The sequence below is a fragment of the Synchiropus splendidus genome, chromosome 1, assembly GCF_027744825.2.
Source record: "Synchiropus splendidus isolate RoL2022-P1 chromosome 1, RoL_Sspl_1.0, whole genome shotgun sequence".
NCBI classification, from domain to species: domain Eukaryota; kingdom Metazoa; phylum Chordata; class Actinopteri; order Syngnathiformes; family Callionymidae; genus Synchiropus; species Synchiropus splendidus.
Window position 1 is genome coordinate 37503653 of NC_071334.1, and position 10819 is coordinate 37514471.

Genomic DNA, 10819 nt, shown 5'->3' on the forward strand with positions numbered 1-10819 from the left:
ATACAGACAGAGGTTTGGGTATGGTAAGCTATGGGGTGGCGCTCCTTTCATTCTACACTTGACAATGTACAAATTGTCCTGACAATAGTGACACTAAAGACTGACTCATATATGTCAACATGCAGTGCTGAAGACTGCTTGGCATCAGTATAGGACGCAAAAGTACACTTTCCCATCGTCAGTAAATTAAAGGGAGTGAAGATGGGTTGACCAGCCTCACCTGTCTCCTGAATGTTTTGTGAACCCTGAAGGCTTTTTAGTGTGCTTTGGTGGGAAAGACCTATCGGTCACATCTCTAATGCAGCTGTGCTGACAGAGTGATCCAAGACAAGGGCTGAAGGCAAATGTGTCAAAGTAAAGCAGCCTGACCTGTCACGTCTTTAGGCAATGGTCTTCCCAGGTCCACACCGGCCACTTTGTAGAGTTCAGGGACTTGATGCTGCCTTGTCTACTCACATCTGATACTGCAACATACAGTTGAAGGCTGATGCTTCCAAGAGAAGCAGTCTGACTGGGATGTCAGTAGGCAATCCTGCACAGGTCGTCCTCGGCTACTCTATAAAAGCAGATCATGGCCACCTCTGCATGGTCACCCTGGGCTCACTGAGTCAGGATTTTTGACTTTTGACAAACTGGAGGGAGTGATAATATGTTACTGGCTGTTGCATTTTTGTGTGATAATATGGAGTAATTTCAGTTTGATTCTTGCACCATTCATATCTTGAGATTTCAACCATTGATTTGGGGAGAAAATTGTCTTCTAAAAAATGTAAAGAGGAATGGAAAAAGATTGCAAACTCTCTGCTAATTTAATATGTAAAATAAAGTAATTTGTTCGAAGAAACCTACAATAATGGTCCACCGGATCAATTTAAAACTGGAAAAAGTCCAACATATCTGATTCCTCTTAATGTGGCCAAATTTTAAGATCTAGATGTGTGGTCTGTTAAAAGAAACTTTTCACTTTGTATTTGATCTGTATTTACAGGCACAGTGGGAATTTGAAACTTCACTACAAGCAACTGACCAAAGACACAGTACAAAGCAAGTTTCTAAAATCCTCATCCAACTGTGGGTACACAGACCTTGCCTATTGCCAGGACCCAAATGTCAGAGAGTCAAATATTCAAAGTTTGGTTTTCTCCGGAGGACAAAACTGCATAGGCCAGGTCTTCCCAAGAAAAGAAATAATACAAATTAAAGTACCAGACAGCTCAAACACATCTCCCATAGTAGAGGATGAAATGGTCCTGGACCTTAGCACATCCTCTTGCAGGCCACCAAAAGGAAAGTCTGAGTCGTCCTGTGAAGGAGCCAGAAGTGATGGAGGAGAATGCCTTGAAGAAGACAAGGATCAACTCATAATAGAAGATAGCGATGAAAGTTGTGATTATGTCAATGTAGGGAAAGATGATGAGGAGGACTGTACCACTGGACGGCTGGGGAACCATTGTACCATTGGGCGTCAGCAATTTGGACTTCAGGGAATAGGAAATGGGCCACCAATAACTTGTCATATCTGTCATAAGGTCTACAGCAACAAGGGGACATTCAGGGCCCATTACAAGACTGTCCATCTTCGACTGCTTCATAAATGCAAAGTCCCTGGCTGTGACACATCATTTTCTTCTGTGCGGAGCAGAAACCGTCATAGCCAGAACCCAAATCTCCACAAGAATCTTGCCATTATGTCAGGACTCCCTATTAAGCAGGATTAGCTATAGTATTTACCTGTATTTTGGTTGCTGGCCACTACGTGATGGCAGCATCGTGATTATTGCTTCTTAAAATTTGGTATATAAGCTTGGAGAGACATTTTGGAATCTCTTTAAAACAAAAAAAAAGGAAAAGAAAAAAAAAAATCACAGTTTCTGTGATTTGCAATGGTCTGTTGTATAGTAAGTGTCAAATATTATCATTCTCTATGTGAAGTAATATCTAGACAACAACTGTGGCCTCAACTTGATGATACAATCATTCTGCTTTATTGTTCTGAAAATTGTTGTTAAAATGTTTCGTGTATTGTCTGTTATGAGGTGTTCTGTTGAAAGTGGTAATTGTTTTGGGTGTGTGTACTGTGGATGCAACCAAAGACTTTTTAGAGCGGAGTGTACTGAGAACCTAATGTGATTAAAAAGGTTACCACATTTTCAGTTTAATACAGCAACCGTTGTTATTTTATTTTGTTATCACTGTTGGATAATGGACTTGGCATTGTAATGTTCAAATTTTACTTGACGGACAGAAAGAGAGTGAACACTAAACAAGTAAGCCATTATTAGAATATGCTATTTCTAAAAAGAAGAAAGGATGCAAATAATAACAATAAAAAAAGATAATAATAATCCATAAATGTGGTTTTTTTTTTAACATTGAATATAAATATCACAAAAAATGAATATGTTTTGATAAAAAAAAAATCTGTTTTTTAAATGACTGATATTTCTGTCAATTTGCTGTTGACCCATTTGATGTTTTTTTTGTTTTTGTTGAACAATTATAGAACATATGTTAGCATGCTCTTTTTATTGTCTCCTTAACATACCAGTTAAATAAAAAAATTCTGAAGCCACTCTTGCAGTTACTTTGTTTGTACATGGGGTAGCGCACTTTGTCAGGATGACAGGTAATTTATTTAGGAGCTGCAGATTTACTCAGTATGAAAGTAGAAACACGCTTCAATGAGGCTGCCCAGTTAGCAGCAAAATATTCCAATAAGAAATGAGTGATCAACCATTGCTGATGACTAAATGAATACTCAGCAGAACAGTAAAAAAGAAAATTCAGCTGAAATTTCTAATAAATGTCATGTCATGTTTATTATCATTGTGGTTCACTATTTACATTAAACACAAGTACAAAAACATGTATCAATACAATAGCACATAACACTACAATACAATAATACAATAGCACATAACACAACATTAATAACAATACACTCATTTACATTTGCCTGTGTTTTGGGAGCTTTTATTGTAAATATGTAGGATCTGCACAGGATTGGGGTTGTTTTCTTTGGGTTTGACGACTCCTCCTTCCTACTGCTTTCAATCTTTAATTCTCGGTCATGCACTTGATCAGGTGCTGCAGTGGAAAAGTCACGATTAACTTGTGCACTACCCATTAGGTATTTGCTGCCCTCTACTGTCTTGGTCAAGATACTGATGAACCTTGTGACCAAAGAAATTCCGGTTGAAATTGAAATTTGTCAATGACACATTTTTAAATGGACTGTTTTACAGAACTTATTCAACAGATGGTTTAAAAAAAAAGAGATAACAAATAACCCACAACATAAATCAACACAAAAACATGACAATATATGAAATAACAAAAAAGCATCACCCATACCTGCAGAGGAAAACTTACTGGTACACGTCCCGGTAGGTGTTTTCTGCCCGACTGTAGATTAACAATATGGACACTTAAACGAGGTACAGTGAGGTTCATTCCCATCGTAACTGCACATTACGACTTCACATCTATCCACTCCAACAAACGTTTTAAACCAAAATAAAACACTTTTAACAAGTTCAAACAGAAAGGCAGCTCGCTTCTTACCTCGGTCAAGAAGCTGGTGAACCATTTGACCGTGGTATGCACACCTGCCTTTTACAGATGCCAGGATACAACGTGGAGACGTAATGCACGCAGTCAACGTTCACCAGCCACACACACACACAAGGCTGGCTGTGATCAGGCGTTTGTTTATAGCCCTGATCGGCCTATGCATCTTGCTACAGCGGCAAGTGCCATTTCAAAATAAAGGAAATGGCACTTGGGGCAGAGAAAATAAAAAAAAGTATTAACTAGAGCACCCTGGAATACACCCACTCAAATAATATGAAAGAAATAAAGGGCATTAACTCAAAAAGAGACAGTAATTCAACAATTTATCAGGCGCACTTTTAATATTATAAATAATCTTTCTTCTAAAATTGTAGTCCCATGGGCCCTGGTGCTGGATATGGAGACTAGGGCTGAATCTGGGTTCCTTGGCATAAATCACAGTTCCTTGATATATCAGGAAAAGTGTTTTTCTTCCCAACCGTACATGGAACCATCGAGAGCAGGACTCACACTAGACCTTAAGCAAAGGGGTTGGTTCACATTAGGAAAATTGAGATAAAATTCAAAATTGACATTTTTCAATAAACAAACCATATCATTAAAAAAAAATAAAGTAAACCTTTAAATACGCAGGTCCAGATCCAGACAGCTTTGATAGAGAACACATCGCATAATGACTCCCATTGCAAACCCAAAAATATGTCCTTATACATCATAAACATTCATATATACATTCCACACAAGTACTTGTGTGTGTGTTTGTGTGATGAACAATAATAGCTAATGAATAAACAATCACGCAATATCCGATTAATACACACCTGAGGCTTTGAGGATCTCCGCACCCATTTTTTGCCTTTCTGCTGCCATGAATGTCTGACTTGTGTCAAACATAAGCCCTGGGAATGACCTCATGACTTCTTTGGCCATCTGAAAACATAACTAATTATTTTATGTAACATTTATTTTTTTCAAATGGACTGAAGAAAAAAAAGAAAGAGCTCATTAATTACCATTACCACCATCACTCCACAACTGTTGCCATCTTGCTGGAATGGATGATTCAAAATCCTGCCATCCCACATGTCCACCCAGTTGGTCATCCCATGCAACCGCCTCATTTTCAAATAATTGCTGTTTGTGATTTAATCATGTAAAAATATGTAAATATGTTTGCATGATAACTGCTAATGTATAGAAAATACATTCAGCAGTATTATTATAGCTTTGGCAGTATCTTAAAGAATAAATCATCTGAATTTTTTGGCTGCCATGTCAGAATCCACTTTTTCATTTGGGTTCTTTGCAGGATCCACCGAGTAGACAGTGTTGTCATTAATGAACTGGAGAGAGTCTTAAATAAGTACTACTACAAATTTGAAAAAAATACAGCCAAGGTATATTTTAATGCTTACCAGTAACTTCCAGTGGTTACCATTCACATTTACAGGACAGAATTCCTTTGTATTTTTGAAAATGGACCTTTATATTGACAAAATATTAATTGGCATCACTAACCCTCTGCACCCACAAACATGTTGATACTCAGAAACAGTTGGCATTCTAGAAATGTTAAGCATACCTTCAATCGGCAGAGCCTAATCGACCTGGGTTGGTCAGCCCGCCCAGCAGGCGCAAAAGGCAGCGGAGAGAGAGGAAGCAAAAGAGGGGATGCCGGTTGGGCTCCGATGCAAGGCTACGTAAACAAACACATTGACCAGCACTGCCGAGCCTCTTCCTCTCTAACGCCAGATCCATCACCCACAAAATGGACGAATTGGAGCTACAGATGGAAACTACGAGTTTCATACGGAACTGCAGTATTATATTCATCACGGAGACGTGGCTAAACCCGCTGATCCCGGACGCTGCAGTCGAGCTCACAGGACGCACGCCACACCGGCACGATAGGAACAGAGACTCCGGTAATAGCAGAGGAGGGGGGCTCTCTCTTACGTGAACATCGAGTGGTGCTGTAACAGCAGGATCATTGACACACACTGTTCTCCTGGATTTATAGGTTCTGGCAGTCTCTTGCAGACCCTTCTATCTTCGAAGGGAGTTTACAGTCGTTATTGCGATTGCTGTTTACATCCCACCGCATGCTAACGTTAGCACGGCTCTTAGCCTTCTGCTTAATACCATAAACAAACAACAGCTCGCCCATCCCGACGGGGTTGTTATTGTTGCCAGTAACTTCAACCAGGCGTGCCTAAAGACTGTGCTCCCTAAGTTCACCCAGTTTGTGGATTTTGCTACAAAAGGGGAAAATATTTTGGATCATGTCTACTCCAACATCAGGCATGCTTACAAAGCAGCACCCCTCCCCCACCTGGCCGGATCTGATCACCTTTGCATGTCCATCACCCCCACTTACACCCCACTGCTGAGGCAAACAAATCCTCAGTCAAAGACAATAAGAACCTGGCCTGAAGGAGCACTCTCTCAGCTGCAAGACTGCTTTTCCACAACTCTTTGGGACATATTCTCCAGCCATGACCTCCAGGAGTACACAGACACTGTACTCTCCAACATCAGGAACTGTGTTGACACTGTCACCGTCAACAAGAGGGCAACACTGCCTTCAAGTCAGGAAATGGGCTCAACCACTTTTTTGCCCGCTTTGAGACGGCCAGGCCCTCAGCTGACACACAGCTCCCACCCACCCCCGGCACAGACACACTGACGCTTCAGGAGCATGAAGTGAGATGTGTGCTAAGGTCAGTGAACCCCAGGAAGGCGGCCGGCCCCGACGGAGTACCAGGCAAGGTACTCAGAGCATGTGCTGACCAGTTGAGTGGAGTTTTCACTGAAATCTTCAACCTGTCCCTATCAATGTCCATTGTCCCACCCTGCCTCAAAACCTCCACCATCATCCCCATCCCTAAAAAGTCAGCAGTGGACAGCCCAAACAACTACAGGCCTGTTGGACTTACGCCTGTCGTCATGAAGTGCTTTGAGAGACTGGTCTGTCAGCACATCAGGACTTGTCTTCCCCCCACTCTGGACCCCCACCAGTTTGCCTACAGACCAAACCGATCCACCGAGGACGCCATCACCATAGCACTCCATACCGCGCTGAGTCACCTGGAGCACCAGGGAAGCTACGTGAGGATGCTCTTCCTGGACTTCAGCTCAGCATTTAACCATATCATCCCGGAGATCCTGGTCCAGAAACTGTCCCACCTGGGCCTCTCCTTCCCCATCTGCCTGTGGGTCAAAGACTTTCTGACTGACCGCCCACAGTCGGTCAGACTCGGCCCCCACCTGTCCAGCACCATCACACTTAGCACTGGTTCCCCACAATGATGTGTCCTGAGTCCCCTCCTGTTCACGCTCTACACATCCATCTGCTCCCCTACCCATCTCTCAAACACCATCATTAAGTGTGCGGATGACACCACCGTGGTTGGACTCATCTAAGAGGGCGATGAGTCTCACTACAGAGATGAGGTCAACAGACGGGCTACATGGTGTTCAGTAAACAACCTTCAGCTGAACACCACAAAAACAAAAGAACTCATCCTGGACTTCAGAAAGGGCAGAGCGGACCCGGCCCCTCTCCACATCCACGGTGAGTGTGTGGAGAGGGTCCACTACATGAGGTTCCTGGGCGTGCAGGTCTCTGATGATCTCTCCTGGTCTGCAAACACCACAGCGGTGGTGAAGAAGGCCCAGCAACGTCTCCACTTCCTGAGGGTGCTCAGGAGAAACAACTTGGAGGAGAGGCTGCTGGTCACCTTCTACGGAGCCGCCATAGAGAGCGTCCTAACGTACTGCATCACAGCGTGGTACGCAGGGTGCTCAGCTGCAGACAGGAAAGCTCTGCAGAGAGTCATCAACACAGCCCAGAAGATCACTGGCTGCTCTCTGCCCAGCCTGGAGGACATCGCCAACTCCCGCTACCTTAGCAGAGCCGGCAACATCATCAAGGACTCGTCCCACCCCAGTAACTCTCTGTTCGACCTGCTACCGTCAGGCAGAAGGTACAGGTCACACAAAACCAGGACAAATAGACTCAGAGATAGCTTCTTCCCGAAAGCTATCTCAGTATTGAACAAAAACAACAAAACCAGATAAAACAGTCTACAAAATTCATTATTACTGACCACATCGTTCACAGTGCAATAAAGAAAAAACTATGTGCAATAACAAATCACAGAAGTTTACATCCGGATAAGTGCTACTTTCTGTCATTACGCTCTTTTACTGCTGCTACTTGTGTATATACTATTTATTTATTTATTAGTACCTACTGGTTGTTCTTTGCATGCTTGATTGTTTTTTTGATATATTCTTTTGTACATTGTTTGCACCAAGGGAGTAGCGCTCAAATTTCGTTGTACACTGTACAAGGACAAAAAAGGCTATTCTATTCTATTCTAATCACTTTTGTCGCACAACTGCCTCTCTATTTCCAAACAGGATAACGGCTGCGCTGTAGTGGTTCAAGTTGTAAATTGTGCCTCCCATGTTTTGTTGATGTATTGAAAGGTGAAACAACCCCTCAATGATCTAGATTAAGGGATTAAGGATTAAAATAGAAACCACATACAAATGTGTATTGTTAATTTTTACCGCTCCAGTTAGCCAACAGTATGGCTTCAGTGTCAGGTGGTCACCGTGGTGTATTATGATGGTGTTGCCTCGTGTCCAACTGGGATTCAAAGACACCAGCACTTCTGTCTCCTCCTTTTTCCACAGTGAGGTTAGCTGCAATAAATGAGAGAAATGACCATTTCTTGATGAACCAACTGAAATTTAAGTCATCTGCTTAAACACATTACTGTATCGCTCATTTTCTTCTTTACAAATGAAAAAAATTAAACAGATACCTGTTGCTTTGGAGTGTCATTTGTAAATTGTACATCCAGTTACAGAGACTCCACTCTTGGTGGATTTAGTTGTTTGTTTTTTTGTAGTCAATAAATCAGAACCACAAAGGTAGATTAGTTCTGTTACAAATGTAGTACCCAATTATGCACACAACATTGCATTACCTTTTAAATGTTTTTACCTCTTCTGAACTGTCTGACTCATCAAATAAATCAGAGGGCAGAGTTGCTCGTTGAAGCCTCTGCTGCAGGATGTCAAAATGCCGCTTGACATTGGCTCCACAGCAACACTTTCAACCATGCTGTCCAAGTTCTTCATTGTATCTGCAGTTGTTAAAAGTCCACATAGGTGCATCATCAGATGGTAATGTTGAGACACACTGCAAGATAAAAATAAAATAATTTCAATTCAATTCAAGATTTATTTTAAATAATCTATTTTCACAATATCAATCACAACAAGCAAAATGCTTGCGTACTATGGGATAAAAGTAAAAAAGCCAGCGTCGCTTTGAGGAGAAGCCCCGAGCTGCAGCCTGGAGAACGGGGCGGTGCTCAACGTTGAGGTACGCCCACGTTGAGCTCCGCCCACATTGAGCTTGAGGGTCCTGGCCACTTAAGCGACTCAACGTTGAGTTCAGCCTGTCTTCAACATTAACACATGCCCATCGACCATTGCGCTTGCATCTCAAACAGACCACAAAACTTCAGCCAAGTGTTCCACAACACTGGAAGTAAGAGAGACTTCTTTAAATCGGTCCTTTGAATATGCTTTTAACATATTACCTTATCATATTATATTATATCGTTGTGATGCAACAGGTCTAACAGTTTGTTACCCTATGTTAAACCTGTCATTTCATTCGTCTCTTTATCAATATTTTCGAGTGTCATGTTAACCAAGCATAACATTAATGAGTTAGCCTGGCAAACATGTTTATACGTTACCTTTTATATTGCATATGAGTTTGTCAAAAATAAATGATGTTTTCATGATTTAAAAGCCTTTTTAAAAGTCTGATATGTATTGCACATTGTAAGAAAAATGAAAATGTTTTCAATGTGATGATTCTGTCTGCTTATTTTTGTTGTCTATATAGAGACACAAAACAGTCTGGAGATTGGGTTTGATACCAAAGAAACAAGCAGCCCTGGACTTTTTCTTTGCTTATTCTGCACCTACAAAGAGGCCCATTATACGGTTGACAATCATATTAAGGGCCTGTCTACCGTGAACTACACAGGTACAGTACATATTTGTGGTTTTGTCCATTTTTGCACTTTAGAATTTCTGTCTAACTTGCCAACTTTACTGTTTACTCTTTCAGAGTTCACAGTCTTGAAGTCTTTGCGTCATTTGAAATGAATGAATGAGAGGCTCACAATAAAAACAAATTTGTGTGTTGTCTTGATTATTACTGTATTGAAACTTTGTTTCAAGTGTTCGCCAATATTTTGTGCGAGCTGGGTACACAACTGAAATGTGTGTATTAGTATTAAAACACATCGGTACAACAAAACCACATACTCATTTCATTTCATTTGAGTGACACAAAAGTCTTATTTCAGAGTAAGACTAAAGTATCTGTTTTGCCCACCTGTAATTTTCATGTAAATTGAGAGGATTCAAGACGCTGATAAAATAACGTGCAGTTGTAAAAATGTGCCACTGGATGGTGCCATAAGGACAGTCTACGTTATATTCCTACTTAGTTGCTTAATTTTCAATTATAATTTTACAGATGAAAATGGCTCTCCTTGAGTAAACAATTAGTGACGATGAATGAAGATAAATAGTTTTTTACTTCTTCTTCGTTTTCCCACTCTTGATGTTTCATGCCGGTTTTATGTAGGGGGCAGAACGCTTGAACTCAACGTGGGCGTACCTCAACGTTGACCTCCGCCCCGTTCTCCAGGCTGCAACCAGGGCATCTTGGCTTCAAGCAGTACTTCAGGCGGAACCACCACTAGTTGGACAACCTGTTTTTCCGGATCAGTGGCTGAATACAGGAGACCAAGTGCCTGCGGTCTGTCCTCTGGCGAACGTCTGTCTTCGGTAAGCAACTCGATGTGTAGTTATGTACGCCGATTTGTGTACAAATCTTTCTGAACTGCCATCAATTTATGAACACAGCGGTCGTATTTACTGTATGCTTTAAGTAATTTTCGGAGATACGTAATCTGTCATCGTCAGTAATTTGTACACGAGTATTTGAAACAATATTTATATTTTCTTTGAGTCTTGTTAGTTAGCGCCACTTTGTGGTAATCAATTAATGCAACAGTTAAATTCATTGTGATCAAACTATCCTGTGAGGTAGATGTACTGTTGTATGGTTGAGATATACTTTGTGTAATTATCACCAACATATATATGTTTACATATCCATGTATGTTTTATATTTTGCAGG

General features: G+C 41.2%; 1 protein-coding gene across 3 annotated transcripts in view; it reads left to right on the forward strand.

Annotated features, from left to right (window-relative positions):
* The window catches only part of bnc1 (basonuclin 1), a 63381-nt gene extending 60925 nt beyond the window's left edge, over positions 1-2456 (forward strand). For all 3 annotated transcript variants that reach the window (XM_053886249.1, XM_053886241.1, XM_053886257.1), the window contains one exon: positions 989-2456. In XM_053886249.1, the coding sequence (XP_053742224.1) occupies positions 989-1718 (730 nt within the window). In that variant the 3' untranslated portion in view covers positions 1719-2456. The remainder of the gene's footprint in view (positions 1-988) is intronic.
* Positions 2457-10819: the final 8363 nt, after the last annotated feature.